We start from the raw sequence: 24,436 nt of genomic DNA, 5'->3' as shown, positions 1-24,436 counted from the left end.
ACTGTTCAGGTTTTGGTCACTAGATGTCCCCATTGCACCTTTTTTGTACCTTTTGTTTTTTCCTTGCTCTAATTATTGTTTGCACCTGTGTGTCGTTCCCTTGTTAGTATTTAAACCCTGTGTGTTCCTCAGTTCTTTGCTCAGTGTTTGTATGTTAGCACCCAGCCCCAGCCTTGTTGTGAACATATATTTCTCTTATTGGATTTTCCAGAGGTTCTCTGGTTTAGTGCTTGTGTATTTTTGAGTAGTCTTTTGAGGTTTGTTTTTCCCTGCTGTTTTTACCACTTTGTGGAGTTTCTTTGTATTTTGGAGGATATCCATTTTGTGCCTCTTGGCTTTATTTTTGGACGTGGTGGATTTGTATTCTTTGCCTGAAGATCTTGTCCTTTTATTAAACCACCATCTCTAGTACTGCTGAGTCTGCCTCATCTTCTGGGTTCTGCCGACTATTAGTGACTGTTTCTCTCACCGGGTCGTGACAGAAACACTGAGCCATTAAAATGAACCCAGAGGCAGCCAGTACCCAGGACTTTTTTCCCGTGCTGTCCCACCACGAGGGGACTGTCCAACGTCACGAAGCTGCTCTGGTTCAGCAAGAGGCCTTACTGGCTGGACATTCTCAACTTCTGTCGGAGATGATGACATCCATAAAACAGATTTCTGATCAACTTTCCCCTGCAACCGCTTCTGCTCCAGTTCATCAGATTCAAGTGCCCGTGGCAGTTAACCCCCTGGCTGAACCTCGTCTGCCGCCTCCCCAACGGTTCTCAGGTGATCCGAGTGTTTGTAAGGGGTTTTTCACCCAATGTTCTCTCTCCTTCGAGCTGCAACCCTCGTCGTTTCCCACCGACCGGTCCAAGATAGCATATATCATCACCCTGCTGTCGGAAAAAGCCCTAGCCTGGGCTACTGCTGTGTGGGATGCCCAAAGTCCCTGCTGTGCCAGCTACTCTACCTTTGCTGAAGAATTCAAGCGAGTGTTTCAAGATCCCACCAGGGGTCCTGACTCAGCCAAACAGCTCCTGACTCTCAGCCAAGGTCGGCGCAGTGTGACGGACTATGGCATCCAGTTCCGCACGGTGGCAGCAGCGAGTGGCTGGAACGACGAGGCGCTCACAGTGTGTTTTTTGAAGGGTCTTTCCGACACCATCCAAGATGAACTGGCCACTCGGGAACCACCGGACAACCTCGAGTCCCTGATCAAGTTGGCTTCACGCATAGACCAGCGTCTGAGAGAGAGAGAGCTCAACCGTAGATCTCTCACCCTAGCTCCTATCGGTCCCAGCTCCGAGTCTCCACCTGTATCCTCGCTGACTCCACCGGAACCCATGCAGGTTGGACGCATCTCCCAGGCTGAGAGAGACCGCCGGATAAGGGAGCGATGCTGTCTATATTGCGGCAAACCGGGCCATTTCCTCTCCACGTGTCCCGGGCTCCAGGGAAAACGCACTCTCCCGTGCAGGCCTGGGAGGACTGTAACGGGAAACCTAACCTCCTCCCATCCATCCAACTCCCGCCTGCTTATTCCAGTTACCCTTTCCTGGGACAACCACGAGCTTCCCCTTCAAGCCTTGGTAGACTCTGGAGCCGCAGGTAACTTCATGGATGGTGTTTGGGCGAAGGAGAATGGCATTCCCTCTGAACCTCTTAGTGACCCCATAAGGGTTACTACGTTGGATGGAAGTCCTTTGGGATCTGGACTTGTCACTCGTGTCACTACCCCCTTGCGACTTTCAGTTTCCCAACACCAGGAAGTGATGAATTTTCATCTGACCTCGTGTTCCGAGTTCCCTCTCGTCCTTGGATACCCCTGGCTTCACAGCCATAACCCTCACATCGACTGGTCTGTGGGCACTATCAAGCAGTGAGGTCCTACGTGCCAACCACTTGTATCTTCCCTAGTTCCCCGAGTTCCCCTCCCGAGTCTCTAGAATCCATCGACCTGTCCCGAGTTCCCGAGTGTTACCATGACCTCAAACCGGTATTTAGCAAACAGAGGGCCACCAAACTACCACCCCATAGACCTTACGATTGCCCCATCGACCTGTTTCCGGGCACCTACCCCCCCAGGGGTCGGATCTTTTCCCTATCTCCTCCCGAACGAGCTGCTATGGATACCTACATCAAGGACGCTCTGGCAGCAAGCCTCATGCGTCCATCCACCTCGCCGGCGGGAGCAGGGTTTTTCTTTGTGGCCAAAAAAGACGGTGGATTACGTCCTTGCATCGACTACCGGGGACTTAATGCCATAACCGTTCGTAACCGTTACCCGCTACCCCTTATGGCCACAGCCTTTGAGCTGCTCCAGGAAGCAGTGGTCTTCACTAAGCCTGACCTACGGAACGCATACCATCTTGTGCGGATCAAACCCGGTGACGAGTGGAAGACCGCTTTCAACACGCCTACTGGTCACTACGAATACTTGGTGATGCCCTTCGGCCTGACCAACGCCCCGGCTGTGTTCCAAGCGCTCATAAACGATGTGCTTAGGGATATGCTTAACATCTTCGTGTTTGTTTACTTGGATGACATCCTCATCTTTTCGAGCTCCCTTCAAGAACACACTAAGCATGTCAGACAAGTGCTCAAACGCCTCCTAGACAGCCATTTGTACGTTAAGCCGGAAAAGTGTGAATTCCATTCCTCTCGAGTACAATTCCTGGGATTTGTAGTGGAACCCGGTCGAGTCCAGATGGACCCCAAGAAGGTAGGGGCGGTAGCGGATTGGCCTACCCCCAAGTCCGTTAAGGAGGTTCAGCGTTTCCTGGGCTTCACTAACTTTTACCGCAAGTTCATCAAGAACTTCAGCTCGGTGGCAGCTCCTCTCTCAGCTGTAACCAAGGGTGGCAACACAAGGTTTCTGTGGGGAAGAGAAGCTGAGACGGCCTTCCAAGGACTCAAGCAGCGCATCCTCTCTGCTCCCATCCTGACACTACCGACGGCGGATGAACCTTTTGTGGTGGAGGTAGACGCATCAGAGGTTGGTGTTGGAGCTGTCCTGTCTCAGAGGGGGGAAGACAAGAGGCTTCATCCTTGCGCCTTCTTCTCTCACCGGCTTACCCCGGCCGAGAGGAATTACGATGTGGGGGATCGTGAACTCCTAGCGGTTAAGATGGCATTGAAGGAATGGAGACACTGGCTCGAGGGGGCTTCTCAACCATTTCAAGTGCTTACGGACCACAAAAATCTGGAGTATATCCAGCAGGCGAAGCGGTTGAACTCCAGACAAGCTCGATGGTCTCTTTTCTTCAGCCGATTCCAGTTTATCCTCACCTATAGACCCGGGTCGAAGAATCTCAAACCGGACGCCTTGTCACGAGTCTACTCTCCTGCCATTCGAGAAGATACTGACATGACTGTTCTTCCTGCCGCTAAGATCGTGGCTCCAATCTCGTGGCAAGTTGAGGATACCGTGAGACAAGCTCAAGCCATCGAACCGGGTCCTAAGGGAGGTCCTGCCAATCGGTTGTTTGTTCCCAAGGCAGCAAGATCCCAAGTCCCTCTGTGGGGGCACTCCTCTCGCCTCACCTGTCACCCGGGCGTAGGTCGCACCTTGGAGTTCATTCAGCGTAAGTTCTGGTGGCCCACCATAAGAGAAGACGTTGCCACTTTCGTCAAGGCCTGTCCCGTGTGCTGCCAGGGCAAATCTTCTCACCTCCGCCCTCAAGGACTCCTTCACCCTTTATCTATTCCCCACCGACCCTGGTCCCATATCTCGTTGGACTTTATTACTGGCCTTCCTCCGTCCCATGGTAATACTACTATCCTAGTCATCATCGACAGGTTTTCTAAGGCGGCCAGGTTTGTTCCCTTGACCAAATGACCTTCTGCCAAGGAAACAGCTGAGTTGGTGATTAACCATGTGTTCCGAGTCTTTGGCATTCCGCAAGATATGGTTTCCGACAGAGGTCCCCAGTTCGCCTCAAGGTTTTGGAAGGCCTTCTGCCAACTCATAGGGGCCACGGCCAGTTTATCTTCAGGGTACCATCCGGAGTCCAACGGCCAAACCGAGAGGATGAATCAGGAGCTGGAAACCACCCTCAGATGTATGGTTTCCAACAACCCGTCCACATGGTCATCCTTCATTGTTTGGGCCGAGTACGCGCACAACACCTTGTGCTCCTCCTCCACTGGTATATCCCCGCACGAGTGTCAGTTTGGCTATGCTCCTCTATTGTTCCCGGACCAGGAGGCAGAAGTCAGAGTGCCTTCAGCCTCGAGGTTCATCAGACGCTGTCGGCTTACGTGGAAGAAGGCCCGTCTTAATCTTCTGCGTTCCTCACAGCAGTACCAGCGACAAGCCAACAGACGTCGCCGTCCCGGTCCTACCCTGTACCCCGGCCAGAGAGTATGGCTCTCAACAAAGAACTTACCGCTACGGGTGGAGTCTCGTAAGCTGTCCCAGAGATTCATCGGTCCCTTTAAGATTGCCAGGAGAGTCAATCCCGTTACTTTTCGCCTGCACTTACCCAGATCCCTTAAGATCAATCCAACATTTCACATTTCTTTATTAAAACCTGTTGTTTTTTCTCCCCTTATCCCGGCAGGCAGACCTCCCCCTCCGCCCCGTGTCATCGGAGGCCAGTCGGCTTATACCGTCCACCGGATACTGGATTCCCGCCGGGTGCAGCGGTCCTGGCAGTATCTGGTGGACTGGGAAGGCTACGGTCCCGAGGAGCGCTCCTGGGTTCCTGCCAAGGACATACTGGACCCTGACCTCATTCGTCAGTTCAGGGCCCTCCACCCTGAGAAGGCTGGTAGGAACGTCAGGAGCCGTTCCTAGGAGGGGGATTCTGTCAGGTTTTGGCCAGGACTGTTCAGGTTTTGGTCACTAGATGTCCCCATTGCACCTTTTTTGTACCTTTTGTTTTTTCCTTGCTCTAATTATTGTTTGCACCTGTGTGTCGTTCCCTTGTTAGTATTTAAACCCTGTGTGTTCCTCAGTTCTTTGCTCAGTGTTTGTATGTTAGCACCCAGCCCCGGCCTTGTTGTGAACATATATTTCTCTTATTGGATTTTCCAGAGGTTCTCTGGTTTAGTGCTTGTGTATTTTTGAGTAGTCTTTTGAGGTTTGTTTTTCCCTGCTGTTTTTACCACTTTGTGGAGTTTCTTTGTATTTTGGAGGATATCCATTTTGTGCCTCTTGGCTTTATTTTTGGACGTGGTGGATTTGTATTCTTTGCCTGAAGATCTTGTCCTTTTATTAAACCACCATCTCTAGTACTGCTGAGTCTGCCTCATCTTCTGGGTTCTGCCGACTATTAGTGACTGTTTCTCTCACCGGGTCGTGACAGAAACACTGAGCCATTAAAATGAACCCAGAGGCAGCCAGTACCCAGGACTTTTTTCCCGTGCTGTCCCACCACGAGGGGACTGTCCAACGTCACGAAGCTGCTCTGGTTCAGCAAGAGGCCTTACTGGCTGGACATTCTCAACTTCTGTCGGAGATGATGACATCCATAAAACAGATTTCTGATCAACTTTCCCCTGCAACCGCTTCTGCTCCAGTTCATCAGATTCAAGTGCCCGTGGCAGTTAACCCCCTGGCTGAACCTCGTCTGCCGCCTCCCCAACGGTTCTCAGGTGATCCGAGTGTTTGTAAGGGGTTTTTCACCCAATGTTCTCTCTCCTTCGAGCTGCAACCCTCGTCGTTTCCCACCGACCGGTCCAAGATAGCATATATCATCACCCTGCTGTCGGAAAAAGCCCTAGCCTGGGCTACTGCTGTGTGGGATGCCCAAAGTCCCTGCTGTGCCAGCTACTCTACCTTTGCTGAAGAATTCAAGCGAGTGTTTCAAGATCCCACCAGGGGTCCTGACTCAGCCAAACAGCTCCTGACTCTCAGCCAAGGTCGGCGCAGTGTGACGGACTATGGCATCCAGTTCCGCACGGTGGCAGCAGCGAGTGGCTGGAACGACGAGGCGCTCACAGTGTGTTTTTTGAAGGGTCTTTCCGACACCATCCAAGATGAACTGGCCACTCGGGAACCACCGGACAACCTCGAGTCCCTGATCAAGTTGGCTTCACGCATAGACCAGCGTCTGAGAGAGAGAGAGCTCAACCGTAGATCTCTCACCCTAGCTCCTATCGGTCCCAGCTCCGAGTCTCCACCTGTATCCTCGCTGACTCCACCGGAACCCATGCAGGTTGGACGCATCTCCCAGGCTGAGAGAGACCGCCGGATAAGGGAGCGATGCTGTCTATATTGCGGCAAACCGGGCCATTTCCTCTCCACGTGTCCCGGGCTCCAGGGAAAACGCACTCTCCCGTGCAGGCCTGGGAGGACTGTAACGGGAAACCTAACCTCCTCCCATCCATCCAACTCCCGCCTGCTTATTCCAGTTACCCTTTCCTGGGACAACCACGAGCTTCCCCTTCAAGCCTTGGTAGACTCTGGAGCCGCAGGTAACTTCATGGATGGTGTTTGGGCGAAGGAGAATGGCATTCCCTCTGAACCTCTTAGTGACCCCATAAGGGTTACTACGTTGGATGGAAGTCCTTTGGGATCTGGACTTGTCACTCGTGTCACTACCCCCTTGCGACTTTCAGTTTCCCAACACCAGGAAGTGATGAATTTTCATCTGACCTCGTGTTCCGAGTTCCCTCTCGTCCTTGGATACCCCTGGCTTCACAGCCATAACCCTCACATCGACTGGTCTGTGGGCACTATCAAGCAGTGAGGTCCTACGTGCCAACCACTTGTATCTTCCCTAGTTCCCCGAGTTCCCCTCCCGAGTCTCTAGAATCCATCGACCTGTCCCGAGTTCCCGAGTGTTACCATGACCTCAAACCGGTATTTAGCAAACAGAGGGCCACCAAACTACCACCCCATAGACCTTACGATTGCCCCATCGACCTGTTTCCGGGCACCTACCCCCCCAGGGGTCGGATCTTTTCCCTATCTCCTCCCGAACGAGCTGCTATGGATACCTACATCAAGGACGCTCTGGCAGCAAGCCTCATGCGTCCATCCACCTCGCCGGCGGGAGCAGGGTTTTTCTTTGTGGCCAAAAAAGACGGTGGATTACGTCCTTGCATCGACTACCGGGGACTTAATGCCATAACCGTTCGTAACCGTTACCCGCTACCCCTTATGGCCACAGCCTTTGAGCTGCTCCAGGAAGCAGTGGTCTTCACTAAGCCTGACCTACGGAACGCATACCATCTTGTGCGGATCAAACCCGGTGACGAGTGGAAGACCGCTTTCAACACGCCTACTGGTCACTACGAATACTTGGTGATGCCCTTCGGCCTGACCAACGCCCCGGCTGTGTTCCAAGCGCTCATAAACGATGTGCTTAGGGATATGCTTAACATCTTCGTGTTTGTTTACTTGGATGACATCCTCATCTTTTCGAGCTCCCTTCAAGAACACACTAAGCATGTCAGACAAGTGCTCAAACGCCTCCTAGACAGCCATTTGTACGTTAAGCCGGAAAAGTGTGAATTCCATTCCTCTCGAGTACAATTCCTGGGATTTGTAGTGGAACCCGGTCGAGTCCAGATGGACCCCAAGAAGGTAGGGGCGGTAGCGGATTGGCCTACCCCCAAGTCCGTTAAGGAGGTTCAGCGTTTCCTGGGCTTCACTAACTTTTACCGCAAGTTCATCAAGAACTTCAGCTCGGTGGCAGCTCCTCTCTCAGCTGTAACCAAGGGTGGCAACACAAGGTTTCTGTGGGGAAGAGAAGCTGAGACGGCCTTCCAAGGACTCAAGCAGCGCATCCTCTCTGCTCCCATCCTGACACTACCGACGGCGGATGAACCTTTTGTGGTGGAGGTAGACGCATCAGAGGTTGGTGTTGGAGCTGTCCTGTCTCAGAGGGGGGAAGACAAGAGGCTTCATCCTTGCGCCTTCTTCTCTCACCGGCTTACCCCGGCCGAGAGGAATTACGATGTGGGGGATCGTGAACTCCTAGCGGTTAAGATGGCATTGAAGGAATGGAGACACTGGCTCGAGGGGGCTTCTCAACCATTTCAAGTGCTTACGGACCACAAAAATCTGGAGTATATCCAGCAGGCGAAGCGGTTGAACTCCAGACAAGCTCGATGGTCTCTTTTCTTCAGCCGATTCCAGTTTATCCTCACCTATAGACCCGGGTCGAAGAATCTCAAACCGGACGCCTTGTCACGAGTCTACTCTCCTGCCATTCGAGAAGATACTGACATGACTGTTCTTCCTGCCGCTAAGATCGTGGCTCCAATCTCGTGGCAAGTTGAGGATACCGTGAGACAAGCTCAAGCCATCGAACCGGGTCCTAAGGGAGGTCCTGCCAATCGGTTGTTTGTTCCCAAGGCAGCAAGATCCCAAGTCCCTCTGTGGGGGCACTCCTCTCGCCTCACCTGTCACCCGGGCGTAGGTCGCACCTTGGAGTTCATTCAGCGTAAGTTCTGGTGGCCCACCATAAGAGAAGACGTTGCCACTTTCGTCAAGGCCTGTCCCGTGTGCTGCCAGGGCAAATCTTCTCACCTCCGCCCTCAAGGACTCCTTCACCCTTTATCTATTCCCCACCGACCCTGGTCCCATATCTCGTTGGACTTTATTACTGGCCTTCCTCCGTCCCATGGTAATACTACTATCCTAGTCATCATCGACAGGTTTTCTAAGGCGGCCAGGTTTGTTCCCTTGACCAAATGACCTTCTGCCAAGGAAACAGCTGAGTTGGTGATTAACCATGTGTTCCGAGTCTTTGGCATTCCGCAAGATATGGTTTCCGACAGAGGTCCCCAGTTCGCCTCAAGGTTTTGGAAGGCCTTCTGCCAACTCATAGGGGCCACGGCCAGTTTATCTTCAGGGTACCATCCGGAGTCCAACGGCCAAACCGAGAGGATGAATCAGGAGCTGGAAACCACCCTCAGATGTATGGTTTCCAACAACCCGTCCACATGGTCATCCTTCATTGTTTGGGCCGAGTACGCGCACAACACCTTGTGCTCCTCCTCCACTGGTATATCCCCGCACGAGTGTCAGTTTGGCTATGCTCCTCTATTGTTCCCGGACCAGGAGGCAGAAGTCAGAGTGCCTTCAGCCTCGAGGTTCATCAGACGCTGTCGGCTTACGTGGAAGAAGGCCCGTCTTAATCTTCTGCGTTCCTCACAGCAGTACCAGCGACAAGCCAACAGACGTCGCCGTCCCGGTCCTACCCTGTACCCCGGCCAGAGAGTATGGCTCTCAACAAAGAACTTACCGCTACGGGTGGAGTCTCGTAAGCTGTCCCAGAGATTCATCGGTCCCTTTAAGATTGCCAGGAGAGTCAATCCCGTTACTTTTCGCCTGCACTTACCCAGATCCCTTAAGATCAATCCAACATTTCACATTTCTTTATTAAAACCTGTTGTTTTTTCTCCCCTTATCCCGGCAGGCAGACCTCCCCCTCCGCCCCGTGTCATCGGAGGCCAGTCGGCTTATACCGTCCACCGGATACTGGATTCCCGCCGGGTGCAGCGGTCCTGGCAGTATCTGGTGGACTGGGAAGGCTACGGTCCCGAGGAGCGCTCCTGGGTTCCTGCCAAGGACATACTGGACCCTGACCTCATTCGTCAGTTCAGGGCCCTCCACCCTGAGAAGGCTGGTAGGAACGTCAGGAGCCGTTCCTAGGAGGGGGATTCTGTCAGGTTTTGGCCAGGACTGTTCAGGTTTTGGTCACTAGATGTCCCCATTGCACCTTTTTTGTACCTTTTGTTTTTTCCTTGCTCTAATTATTGTTTGCACCTGTGTGTCGTTCCCTTGTTAGTATTTAAACCCTGTGTGTTCCTCAGTTCTTTGCTCAGTGTTTGTATGTTAGCACCCAGCCCCGGCCTTGTTGTGAACATATATTTCTCTTATTGGATTTTCCAGAGGTTCTCTGGTTTAGTGCTTGTGTATTTTTTAGTAGTCTTTTGAGGTTTGTTTTTCCCTGCTGTTTTTACCACTTTGTGGAGTTTCTTTGTATTTTGGAGGATATCCATTTTGTGCCTCTTGGCTTTATTTTTGGACGTGGTGGATTTGTATTCTTTGCCTGAAGATCTTGTCCTTTTATTAAACCACCATCTCTAGTACTGCTGAGTCTGCCTCATCTTCTGGGTTCTGCCGACTATTAGTGACTGTTTCTCTCACCGGGTCGTGACACTGTGCACGTGGGGAATAAACTTTGAAACTTGAAAGAAAGAGAAAGAAAGGAAGAGGGAGAGTGAAGGAGAGGGAGGGAGAGAGAGGGAGAGGAAGGGAGAGAGAGGGAGAGGGAGGGAGCGAGAGAGGGAGGGAGAGAGAGAGAGAGAGAGAGAGAGAGAGAGAGAGAGAGAGAGAGTGAAGCAACATTATGACTTGTTAGTTATTTATTAATTCCCCAGTCAAATCAAAATCAAATTCCATTATATTTGTCACATGCTTTGTAAAAAGGTGTAGGCTAACATTAAAATGCTTACTTAGGGGACACTTTGTCCAGGTGTTGTACAGTGCTAGACCTTCCATGGTCAAATGCTGACGTTAAAACGGCTTTATGAATTGAATTGAGATAGACGATGATACACCATCAAACACTGGGAGTCCCATTGTGAAGAATGATGATAGCCATATGACGCCCATGAAGAGACCATACTGTACTTCTCTTGACAGAACATAGAGTCCTCCTTTTTTGTCTTACAGAATGTTTCACCCTGAATTAACATGGCGTCCATAATGTCTGTATGGTCTTTGTGTGAATATACGCTTAGTCTGAGTGTATAAAACATTAGGGACACCTGTTCATTCCATGACATAGAATGACCAGGTGAATCCAGGTGAAAGCTATGATCCCTTGACGGGTAGGAGACAGTTTAAATCAGGATTTTTAAGCCTTGAGACAATTGAAGCATGGATTGTGTCTGTGCCATTCAGAGGGTAAATGTGCAAAAATATTTTAGTGCCTTTGAACGGGGTATGGTAGTAGGTGCCAGGTGCACCGGTTTGTGTCAAGAACTGCAATGCTGCTGGGTTTTTCACACTCAACAGTTTCCCGTGTGTATCAAGAAGGGTCCACCACCCAAAGGACATCCAGCCAACTTGGCACAACTGTGGGAAGCATTGAAGTCAACATGGGCCAACATCCCAGTGGAATGCTTTCGACACCTTGTAGTGTCCATGCCCCGACGAATTCAGGCTGTTCTGAGGACAAAAGGGGTTGCAACTCAATATTAGGAAGGTGTTCCTAGTGTTTGGTATTCTCAGTGTAGTTATTCCTTAGAGAGCAGCACAGATAGAGATTTCTATATGGCTCACAGTCCCAACAAAGCAAAACATTACTATGTGATTTGTGTATCTACAATCCGTCTCCAAATGCATCACAGTCTCGTCTTGGAGTCTCTCAGTGGAGATGCCCCAAGTCAGAGCTGAACCTGATATCAACACTCACACACACACACACACACACACACACACACACACACACACACACACACACACACACACACACACACACACACACACACACACACACACACACACACACACACACACACACACACACACACACACACACACACACACAGATTATCCTAATCTCAGAATTCCTTCAGTTCGAGAGGCGTACAGTATACCGAATGTCGATTATGGCAGCCCCCCCCCCACCTCTCTGATTCAGAGGGGCTGGGTTAAATGCAGAAGACACATTTCAGTTGAATGCATTCAGTTGTACAACTGACTAGGTATCTCCCTTTCCCTTTCCCTTTACCCTGTAGAGAGACGACTTCTCTAGAGAGAAAGAGACAAATATACCCTGCAGAGACACGACTTCTCTAGAGAGAAAGAGACAAATATACCCTGCAGAGAGACGACTTCTCTAGAGAAAGAGACAAATATACCCTGGAGAGAGACGACTTCTCTAGAGAGAAAGAGACAAATATACCCTGCAGAGACACGACTTCTCTAGAGAGAAAGAGACAAATATACCCTGCAGAGAGACGACTTCTCTAGAGAGAAAGAGACAAATATACCCTGCAGAGAGACGACTTCTCTAGAGAGAAAGAGACAAATATACCCTGCAGAGAGACGACTTCTCTAGAGAGAAAGAGACAAATATACCCTGCAGAGAGACGACTTCTCTAGAGAGAAAGAGACAAATATACCCTGCAGAGACACGACTTCTCTAGAGAGAAAGAGACAAATATACCCTGCAGAGAGACGACTTCTCTAGAGAGAAAGAGACAAATATACCCTGCAGAGAGACGACTTCTCTAGAGAGAAAGAGACAAATATACCCTGCAGAGAGACGACTTCTCTAGAGAGAAAGAGACAAATATACCCTGCAGAGAGACGACTTCTCTAGAGAAAGAGACAAATATACCCTGCAGAGAGACGACTTCTCTAGAGAGAAAGAGACAAATATACCCTGCAGAGACACGACTTCTCTAGAGAGAAAGAGACAAATATACCCTGCAGAGAGACGACTTCTCTAGAGAGAAAGAGACAAATATACCCTGCAGAGAGACGACTTCTCTAGAGAGAAAGAGACAAATATACCCTGCAGAGAGACGACTTCTCTAGAGAGAAAGAGACAAATATACCCTGCAGAGAGACGACTTCTCTAGAGAGAAAGAGACAAATATACCCTACCCGGTATGATTGGAAACAGAGAGGGATTGATGGATCCTGGAATTATAGAATTGGATATCATATATAAATAAAGGTGAAATAAAAAAATTCACTGTTTTGATATTACATTCATAGTTTTTCTCATCAAAGAAAGCTATTGTTTTACTTCAAGGACAAAATCGGAGATACTTGACTTTAACAGGAGAGTTGACTTACTGGATCATAGTGAGGGAACATATTTACCCCACAGCACATAGGAAAATACACTGAAGCCACTAGACAAAGAGAGGGGGGTCGATGGTGTTCTAAACCACAAGCAGTGAGATGAAGAAACTGGAAAGAGGGCAGAACATTCACGTCTATCCTCAGGAATCAATTAGCCAACGCAAATTAAAAGCCAGATGCCGGGAGGCTGGGAGGGCATAATACTATGAGTCAGAGATCATCGACAGTATAGGAGACGAAGGAGGGAGATAGAAAGGGGGGGGGACAGTTTGAGAAAGGAAGGGTAGTTTGTGGAAGGAATGGTAGTTGGGGAGAAGGACGGGGGGTGGGAGAGGTGGAGGAGGAAGGAGAGGTGGAGAGGTGGAGGGGTGCGTGGAGTAAGGGCTATGGTAGATGCGTCTGTGCGTGCATGCATGCCTGTTTCTGTATGGGGGGTTCTGCTCCCTCTCTCTTCGGCGACGGCGTGCACCCTCTTTGCGACTTACTCGATCTCTGCCAAAACAATATCTCCTGAGTGAAATGGTTCTATTGCCCCACAGACAAACAACCTTTTAAGGACTGTGCGATTCAGTCAGGGCCCTGTTGACACAATAGAGTCAAAGTCTCTTATTGTTCTGATTGTGGCAGAGATAAGAAAAGGAATGGAGAATAAATACATTGAGGGATAAAAGCTGTGGGATAGGGGGTGCATAGGCCAGAACTGGCTGTTGGCTGGGGCAGAGACAGAGGCAGAGAGAGAGAGTTAACAACAGGAGGCTGTGTGTTGAAGTTGATCTCGGTAGGGCAGGATGTGGCTGAGGCGGGGGTAGGCAGGGACAGACAGAGGAATAGAGATAATGGGATGGAGTGATAGTAGGGCTTTAATATGGACCCTCACCAGTGTGTTGAAGTTGATCTCCTGCGGCAGGATGCGGCCACAGGCCAGGCAGTCCCCCTGGCATTCACTACAGTGTCCCGGGACACACAGACACAGCAGCAGCAGGGACCAGAGAGGGGTCTTCATGGTCCTCAGTATCCTAACTATGGAGACAATAGGGACAGCCTGGGACAGGACAGGGGAGAGAGATCAGAGGTCAATTCACTATCTTCTGTTCAGTCATAATTTACTGTGAACAGCCAGACTGAAATAGAGGAGGGGGGAGGGAAAGACAGAGAGAGAGAAAGGGAGAGAGAGAAGGGGAGAGAAAGGGAGTGAGAGAAAGAGAGAGACAGACATACAGGACCGCTCGACAAGATAAGTGAAAAACACTAATGCCTTTGTTTGTCTGGGTGTGGTATCGTTTAACCCTCCCCCGAACCCCCCCGTGTTGACAACAGCGACGAAAGAAAAACAACAGCTGTTTGTACCTCATTAAACAGACTCATCATCGCCTTAATTGAAGTCTGAATTAGTCCTTCTTGCAGGGAGCACAATAGCCAAAAGAAACGGGGTGATTTACGAGGGATTCTTTGTTTTACTGGATTAGTCATCAGGAAGAGATGGGAGATATGGAGACATATAGAGAGAGGAATCCGAAGCTGTGTTGCACTTGTAACAGATAGAGAACAAGGAATAATGTACACACACACAAGCATGAAATCTTGCAATTAATTGGTGTGTATCTATTATGCAATATAAATAATTAGATGTTTGGCATGAACATTTTTATTTATTACCCCTTTTTTGTGGTATCCAATTGGTAGTAGTTACTGTCTTGTCTCATCACTGCAACTCCCGTACAGACTCAGGAGAGGCAAAGGTCAAGAGCCATGCATTCTCCGAAACACAACCCAACCAAGCCGCACTGCTTCTTGACACAATGCACATCGAACCCGGAAGCCAGCCGCACCAAACTCATTTAAACTAGTTTATCATAGAAAAACAGCAGTTGGATAAGGATTTTTGGTATTTTATTAGGATCCCAATAAGCTGTTGCAAAAGCAGCAGCTACTCTTCCTGGGGTCCACACTGAACATGAAACATAATACAGAATGACATAATACAGAACATCAATAGACAAGAACAGCTCAAAGACAGAACTACATTTTAAAAAGGCACACGTAGCCTACATATCAATGCATACACACAAACTATCTAGGTCAAATAAGGGAGAGGCGTTGTGCCGTGAGGTGTTGCTTCATCTGTTTTTTGAAAAAGGTTTGCTGTTTATTTGAGTAATATGAGATGGAAGGAAGTTCCATGCAGTAAGGGCTCTATATAATACTGTACACTTTCTTGAATTTGTTCTGGATTCGGGGACTATGAAAAGACCCTTGGTTGCATGGCTGGTGGGATAAGTGTGTGTGTCAGAGCTTTGTGTAAGTTGACAAAGCAAACAATTTGGGATTTTCAACACATTGTTTCTTATAAAAAGAAGAAGTGATGCAGTCAGTCTCTCCTCAACTCTTAACCAAGAGAAACTGGCAGGCATAGTATTTATATCAGCCCTCTGATTACAATTAAGAGCAAAATGTGTCGCTCTGTTCTGGGCCAGCTGCAGCTTAACTAGGTCTTTCCTTGTAGCACTGGACCACACGACTGGACAATAATCAAGATTAGACAAAACTAGAGCCTGCTGAACTTGCTTTTTGGAGTGTGGTGTCAAAAAAGCAGAGATTCTCTTTATTACGGCCAGACCTCTCCCCATCTTTACAACCATTGAATCTATATGTTTTAACCATGACAGTTTACAATCTAAAATAACGGCAAGTAATTTAGTCTCCTCAACTTGTTCCAGCCACACCATTCATTATCTAGAATTTAAGGAATGATTTGTACCAAATACAATGCTCTTAGTTTTAGAGATGTTCAGAACCAGACTGCAACTCTTTGTTAAGGGTTTCAGTGACTTCATTAGCTGTGGTTGCTGATGTGTATATGGTTGAATCATCAGCATACATGAACACACATGCTTTGTTTAATGCCTGGAGCAGGTCATTGGTGAAAATAGAAAAGAGTAGAGGGCCTAGAGAGCTGCCCTGCTGTACACCACACTTTACATGTTTGACATTAGAGAAGCTTCCATTAAAGAAAACCCTCTGAGTTAAATTAGATAGATAGCTCTGAATCCACAATATGACAGAGGTTGAAAAGCCATAACACATAAGTTTTTTCAACAACAGGTTATGGTCAATAATATCAAAGGTTGCACTGAAATCTAACAGTACAGCTCCCACAATCTTCTTATCAATTTCTTTCAACCAATCATCAGTCATTTGTGTCAGTGCAGTACATGTTGAGTGCCCTTCTCTATAAGCATGCTGAAAGTATATTGTTCATTTGTTTACAGAGAAATAGCATTGTATTTGGTCAAACACAACTTTTTCCAACAGTTTGCTAAGAGCTGGCAGCAAGCTTATAGGTCTGCTGTCAGAACCAGTAAAGGCCGCTTTACCACTCTTGGGTAGCGAAATTACTTTGCCTTCCCTCCATGCCTGAGGACAAAGACTTTCCTCTAGGCTCAGATTAAAAATATGACAGATAGGAGTGGCTATAGAGTCAGCTACCATCCTCAGTAGCTTTCCATCTAAGTTGTCAATGCCAGGAGGTTTGTCATTATTGATCGTTAACAATAATTTCCCCATCTCTCCAACACTAACTTTACAAAATTCAAACTTGCAATATTTTTCTTTCATTATTTGTTTTTTTTGCATGAATAGAATTGCTCACTGTTTGTCGTGGGCATTTCCTGCCTAAGTTTGCCCACCTTGCCAATGAAATAATCATTAAAATAATTGGCAACATCAAATGGTTTTGTGATGAATAAGCCATCTGATTCGATGAAAGATGGAGTTGAATTTGTCTTTCTGCCCATAATTTCATTTAAAGCACTCCAAAGTTTTTTTCCATCGTTCTTTATATCATTGATCTTGGCTTCATAATACAGTTTATTCTTATTTTTGTTGAGTTTAGTCACATATTTCTCAATTTGCAGTAAGTAAGCCAGTCAGATGTGTCAGACTTATTAGCCACTCCTTTTGCCCCGTCTCTTTTAACCATACAGTTGTTCAATTCCTCATCAATCCATGGAGCCTCAACAGTTCTAACAGTCAGTTTCTTAACAGACGCATGTTCATCAATAATTGGAAGAAGCAATTTCATAAATTAATCAAGTGCAGTGTCTGGATGCTCCTCATTAATCACATCAGACCAACAAATATTTGTAACATCATCCACGTAAGAGTCCCAGAAAAATCTTTTGTATGATCTCTTATACACTATTTAAGGCCCAGCTGTTGGAACTTTGGCTTTCCTGGATATAGCCACTATATTGTGATCACTGCATCCAATGGGTACAGATACAGCTTAAGAACAAAGGTCTACAGTATTAGAAAAAATGTGATCGAAACATGTGGATGACCTTGTTCCTGTAGTGTTTGCAAACACCCTGGTAGGTTGATGAATAACCTGAACCAGATTACAGGCACTGGTTACAGTGAGAAGCTTCCTCTTGAGCAGACAGCTTGATGAAAACCAGTCAATATTCAAGTCCCCAAGAAAGTAGACCTCTCTGTTTACATCACATACACTATCAAGCATTTCACACATATTATTTAGATACTGACTGTTAGCACTTGGTGGCCTATAGCAACACCCCAAAAGAAAAGGCTTTAGATGTGCCAAGTGAACCTGTAACCACAACACTTCAATAACACTTGACATAAGAGCTTCTCTAAGCGTTACAGGGATATGGATCTGAATATATAGAGCAACACCTCCTCCATAAGCATTCCTGTCTCTATAGATGTTATATCCTTGTATTGCTACTGCTGTATCATCAAATGAATTATCTAAGTGATTCTCAGAAATGGCCAATATATGAATGTTATCTTATGTTAGTAAGTTATTGATTTCATGAACCTTATTTATAAGGATACATATATTAATATGGGCTATTTTCAGCCCTTTCCTGGGTAGCTTAAAGGATGAGTGTGATTGTAGAATATCATGTGTAAATGAACCCAGATAATGAAAGGGAAAAGTAGTTATCTTGACAGTAGTCTCTCCCCTGTGTTTTTAGCTTTTCAAGAACTTTATTGGGTTTAGTGTGCCAATGGGAAATGGAGGCCTCAATGCAGCATCACAAACGTTCCCATGCATTTTTCATATAACCTAAAAGTGTACAACAAATCAATAGTCTCTTCTGTATGAGACCTGGATATATACACAGAAAAGAACATAACGTATCCAGGAAGCACAGACCATTCACCTGCGACGCCAAGGGGAAATAGTGCTGCAAAGAAAAAGTATAGTGTGTTGTCCATTGTTGTCACTCTACGTCATTCCATTGAGTGCAGTACAAGACAGTGCCTGCATTTCATTAACAATCCATAGCAGTTCTCTCCAACCCTAGAACAGCTAAAGAAAGTCTGAGAGTGGCAAGTGATTATAAAGTACGGGAGTGAATTAAGAATACTATACGCAGGGATCTGGCAGGGCGGACAAAGGAGGGGGTGGCGATGGTGTGCTCTTAAAACCACCTTAGTGATTTTTAGCTTGGCCTGTGGCTCGTGGCTAGACATAGACAAGTTGAAGGGAAGGTAATAAGATTGTGGCTGAAGCATGATGTTCTCTGTGGATGTTTTATAGAGTAACTACAGTATATGGACTGTTTGATAGACCAAGGACCGTACAGTATATGGACAGTTTGATAGACCAAGGACCATACAGTATATGGACTGTTTGATAGAGCAAGGACCATACAGTATATGGACTGCTTGATAGACAAAGGACCATACAGTATATGGACTGCTTGATAGACAAAGGACCATACAGTATATGGACTGTTTGATAGACAAAGGACCATACAGTATATGGACTGTATATGGCAGGTGTAATCAAAACCCAGCCTGGAGGTCTGGAGTGCCCTGCTGGTTACCTTTTCTACCTGGTAGGTAATAAATTCTTGATTGATGTCACTGGTTGACCAGAAAGTCCACTAAACTGGTGTCTCCAGTCGGAGTCAGTCCGTGATTATCTGGCTCGAAGGCGCTAGTGAAGGCACTGGAAAAAGGAAAGAAAGGCTGAAAATCACTAGTACTTCTAGACTCAAGGTCTGGATGTGAGAAAAGGGGACATGGGATTGAAATGAGATATGAGATACCCAAGGAGTTAACACTGTAATCTTTCATTGATTTATTCAACCTTTATTTTGACAGGGAGTCATGTCTTACCAGGGTCTCTTTTCCAGGTGAGCTCTGTAACTATAAAATATACACATCAATACAATACGAAAAGCACAACAGAGATACAAAACACAGTCATAGAAAACAAACCCATTTTACATGAAACATGTCCTCAATCTACAGTCTGAAATAACCTAGAGGCACAAAATCATCCAATTTTAGGGGTTTGGAGATTTCACTCTTCACTCGGGCAACAAGTGCTCTTACCTAGTCACTAAAACTGTTTATTGTATGCTCGTTGCAAGGGTAGCTCATCCAGATACATTACTGATAAGAAATAGGGAGACTCCCTCGATGATAGTTCATTACTAGACAAAAGCAGCCATGCCAGTACCAGTACCAGTGTTAAATACCATTGGGTCTGAGCCACTTATAGGATTGACAAATGAGCCGTGTGCTGAAAGCACCATTGGGTTCTCAAACTCCATTGAGCACCCTAGCGTGTGTGTGTGTGTGTGTGTGTGTGTGTGTGTGTGTGTGTGTGTGTGTGTGTGTGTGTGTGTGTGTGTGTGTGTGTGTGTGTGTGTGTGTGTGTGTGTGTGTGTGTGTGTGTGTGTGTGTGTGTGTGTGTGTGTGTGTGTGTGTGTGTGTGTGTGTGTGTGTGTGTGTGTGTGTGAGAGATGGTATGGTGGGACAAGGGGTTTTCCCCCGGGAAACAGACATTTAGAATGACTGACGATGTCACTATCGATAGGAAGGCATCATCAGGAAGGCCAATATGGCCAATATACCACGGCTAAAGGCTGTTCTTATGCATAACGCAGCACAGAGTGCCTAGATACAGCCCTTGACCTTGGTATATTGGCCATATACCACAAATCCTTGAGGTGCCTTATTGCTATTATAAACTGGTTACCAACATAATTAGAACAATAAATAAGTCATTTTGTGTCATACCGCTGGTATATTGTCTGATATACCACAGCTTTCAGCCAATCAGCATCCAGGACCCAAACTACCCAGTTTCTAAGAATGTATTATGACATCAGAACAGGGTGTGGTTGTGGCCAAGTGTGAAAATGCACTCCAAAGTCATGGATAATTGGGTCAATCCATAAGACTGCTAAATAGCCAGACTGCTAAATAGTCAATTTATGGTACCCAAAGTATCTGCACTGACTCTATCTTGCACTGACCCTACGCACACTCACTAGACTATATATACACACACCATCTACACACTCACTAGACTATATATACACACCATCTACACACTCACTAGACTATATATACACACACCATCTACACACTCACTAGACTATATATACACACCATATACACACTCACTAGACTATATATACACACCATATACACACTCACTAGACTATATATACACACCATATACACACTCACTAGACTATATATACACACCATATACACACTCACTAGGCTATATATACACACCATATACACACGCACTAGACTATATATACACACCATATACACACTCACTAGACTATATATACACACCATCTACACACTCACTAGACTATATATACACACCATATACACACTCACTAGACTATATATATACACACCATATACACACTCACTAGACTATATATACACACCATATACACACTCACTAGACTATATATACACACCATATACACACTCACTAGACTATATATACACACCATCTACACACTCACTAGACTATATATACACACCATATACACACTCACTAGACTATATATATACACACCATATACACACTCACTAGACTATATATATACACACCATATACACACTCACTAGACTATATATACACACCATATACACACTCACTAGACTATATATACACACCATATACACACTCACTAGACTATATACACATGAATAAGGACAAATATTTAGAGGAATTGCAGATATTGTAGCTAACTGTCAGAAAAGCCCTCTATAAGCATAGGAAAACTATGATAAAAGAAAAACTGGAATGACTTGCCCTTTAGTCCAGCGTATTGTGTTATCATTGCACTTATTAGCCTTTAAAGTAGAGGGAGAGGCCTAGACAGACAACAAAAAAACATCCATGCGTAAATAATCCGGATTTAACACTTTCCTCGAGATTAGTAATTTGTTTTACATTTCCTAGCCTTGATGAGGACACTGCGGTAATGAGAAAAGTGTTAAGAGAACAACAGAGAAATAGAAGACTGATGACGTCACCGGAACCACAGAATCAGAATGGATTCTAATTCAAATTCTTTGTCCGGAACATTCTTCTGTGGAAAAGCATTGTGTGTCTAACATGGTGAACGTTCAAGATCAGAACATACAGCATAATCACATAGCTAGAACTGAAATGGAATTAAAGTTGGTATACTAGAGCCAGAGAGAGAGAGTGAAGGAGGGATTTGCGGTTTGCCAATGTTGGTGCATAGCAGCATACCATTCAACATCTTTGAGATAGAGACATTATTTTGGATGTTTTTTTACTTAGACATCCATAGTCAGACAGCATATTGCCAGGCACAATACTGTATTGTCTATTCTTTCCCCAGTGTCTGGAGAGTTTGTCCTGGAGCTCTCATTCTATCCTTCACACCTCCAGCCCCTCTCCAGGTCCCCCTCTTCAGGTCCCCCTCTCCAGGTCCTCCTATTCACGTCCCCCTCTCCAGGTCCTCCTCTCCAGGTCCTCCTATTCACGTCCCCCTCTCCATGTCCCCCTCTCCATGTCCCCCTCTCCATGTCCCCCTCTCCAGGTCCTCCTCTCCACATCCCCCTCACCAGGTCCTCCTCTCCACCTCCCCCTCACCAGGTCCTCTCCACCTCCCCCTCACCAGGTCCTCTCCACCTCCCCCTCACCAGGTCCTCTCCACCTCCCCCTCACCAGGTCCTCCTCTCCACATCCCCCTCTCCAGGTCCTCCTCTCCACATCCCCCTCTCCACCTCCCCCTCACCAGGTCCTCCTCTCCACCTCCCCCTCACCAGGTCCTCCTCTCCACATCCCCTCTCCACATCCCCTCTCCACATCGCCCTCTCCACATCCCCCTCTCCGCGTCCTCCTCTCCAGGTCCTCCTCTCCAGGTCCTCCTCTCCGCGTCCTCCTTTCCAGGTCCCCCTCTCCACATCCCCTCTCCACATCCCCTCTCCACATCCCCCTCTCCACATCCCCCTCTCCGCTTCCTCCTCTCCAGGTCCTCCTCTCCGCGTCCTCCTCTCCAGGTCCCCCTCTCCCGATAACCCAGCTGTAATCGTTTAATTAACTGGCTTATTACTGAGGAAGTCACTTAATTAAACACAGTAATTGGGTCAATCCATAAGACTGCTAAATAGCCAGGCTGCTAAATAGTCAATTTATGGTACCCAAACTATCTGCACTGACTCTATCTTGCACTGACCCTACGCACACTCACTAGACTATATATACACACCATCTACACACTCACTAGACTATATATACACACCATATACACACTCACTAACCTATATATACACACACCATATACAGTACCAGTCAAAAGATTGAACACACCTACTCATTCAAGGGTTTTTCTTTATTTTAACTAGTGAAGACATCAAAACTATGAAATAATACATATTGAATCATGTAGTAACCAAAAAAGTGTTAAATAAATCAAAATATATGTTATATTTTATATTCTTCAAAGTAGCCACCCATTGCCTTGATGACAGCTTTGCACAGTCTTGGCATTCTCTCAACCAGCTTCACGAGGAACGCTTTTCCAACAGTCTTGAAGGAGTTCCCACATATGCTGAGAACTTGTTGGCTGGTTTTCCTTCACTCTGCGGTCCAACTCAACCCAAACCATCTCAGTTGGTTGAGGTCAGGTGATTGTCTGGACCCTTTCTTTCTAAAATTATCTGCTGAAATTGTTGCCAGCCCTATTACTAGCCTGTTCAACCTCTCTTTCGTGTCGTCTGAGATTCCCAAAGATTGGAAAGCAGCTGCGGTCATCCCCCTCTTCAAAGGGGGTGGACACTCTTGACTCAAACTGCTACAGACCTATATCTATCCTACCCTGCCTTTCTAAGGTCTTCGAAAGCCAAGTCAACAAACAGATTACTGACCATTTCGAATCCCACCATACCTTCTCCGCTATGCAATCTGGTTTCAGAGCTGGTCATGGGTGCACCTCAGCCACGCTCAAGGTCCTAAACGATATCTTAACCGCCATCAATAAGAAACAATACTGTGCAGCCGTATTCATTGACCTGGCCAAGGCTTTCGACTCTGTCAATCACCACATCCTCATCGGCAGACTCGACAGCCTTGGTTTCTCAAATGATTGCCTCGCCTGGTTCATCAACTACTTCTCTGATAGAGTTCAGTGTGTCAAATCGGAGGGTCTGTTGTACGGGCCTCTGGCAGTCTCTATGGGAGTGCCACAGGGTTCAATTCTTGGACCGACTCTCTTCTCTGTATACATCAATGATGTCGCTCTTGCTGCTGGTGAGTCTCTGATCCACCTCTACGCAGACGACACCATTCTGTATACTTCTGGCCCTTCTTTGGACACTGTGTTAACAACCCTCCAGGCGAGCTTCAATGCCATACAACTCTCCTTCCGTGGCCTCCAATTGCTCTTAAATACAAGTAAAACTAAATGCATGCTCTTCAACCGATCGCTGCCTGCACCTGCCCGCCTGTCCAACATCACTACTCTGGACGGCTCTGACTTAGAATATGTGGACAACTACAAATACCTAGGTGTCTGGTTAGACTGTAAACTCTCCTTCCAGACTCACATCAAACATCTCCAATCCAAAGTTAAATCTAGAATTGGCTTCCTATTTCGCAACAAAGCATCCTTCACTCATGCTGCCAAACATACCCTTGTAAAACTGACCATCCTACCGATCCTCGACTTTGGTGATGTCATTTACAAAATAGCCTCCAATACCCTACTCAATAAATTGTGATAGACTGTGATGCAGTCTATCACAGTGCCATCCGTTTTGTCACCAAAGCCCCATATACTACCCACCACTGCGACCTGTACGCTCTCGTTGGCTGGCCCTCGCTTCATACTCGTCGCCAAACCCACTGGCTCCAGGTCATCTACAAGACCCTGCTAGGTAAAGTCCCCCCTTATCTCAGCTCGCTGGTGACCATAGCAGCACCCACCTGTAGCACGCGCTCCAGCAGGTATATCTCTCTGGTCACCCCCAAAACCAATTCTTCCTTTGGACGTCTCTCCTTCCAGTTCTCTGTTGTCAATGACTGGAACGAACTACAAAAATCTCTGAAACTGGAAACACTTATCTCCCTCACTAGCTTTAAGCACCAGCTGTCAGAGCAGCTCACAGATTACTGCACCTGTACATAGCCCATCTATAATTTAGCCCAAACAACTACCTCTTTCCCTACTGTATTTATTTATTTATTTATTTTGCTCCTTTGCACCCCATTATTTCTATCTCTACTTTGCACATTCTTCCACTGCAAATCAACCATTCCAGTGTTTTACTTGCTATATTGTATTTACGTCGCCACCATGGCCTTTTTTTGCCTTCACCTCCCTTATCTCACCTCAC

General features: G+C 46.9%; 1 protein-coding gene across 2 annotated transcripts in view; it reads right to left on the bottom strand.

Moving 5' to 3' along the window:
* The window catches only part of LOC139553807 (prepronociceptin-like), a 46,613-nt gene that overhangs the window by 7,117 nt on the left and 15,060 nt on the right, over positions 1-24,436 (bottom strand). The window contains exons 2-3 of one of the 2 annotated variants that reach the window (XM_071366497.1): positions 18,628-18,752; positions 13,647-13,811 (exon numbers count right to left, since the gene is read on the bottom strand). In XM_071366497.1, the coding sequence (XP_071222598.1) occupies positions 13,647-13,772 (126 nt within the window). In that variant the 5' untranslated portion in view covers positions 13,773-13,811; positions 18,628-18,752. The remainder of the gene's footprint in view (positions 1-13,646; positions 13,812-18,627; positions 18,753-24,436) is intronic. The other variant, XM_071366498.1, reaches the window with a different exon arrangement.

The sequence above is a fragment of the Salvelinus alpinus genome, chromosome 25 (genome assembly GCF_045679555.1).
Source record: "Salvelinus alpinus chromosome 25, SLU_Salpinus.1, whole genome shotgun sequence".
Taxonomy (NCBI): Eukaryota; Metazoa; Chordata; class Actinopteri; order Salmoniformes; family Salmonidae; genus Salvelinus; species Salvelinus alpinus.
The sequence above is the reverse complement of the archived record's forward strand: the minus strand, read 5'-3'. Positions and strand labels throughout refer to the sequence as shown.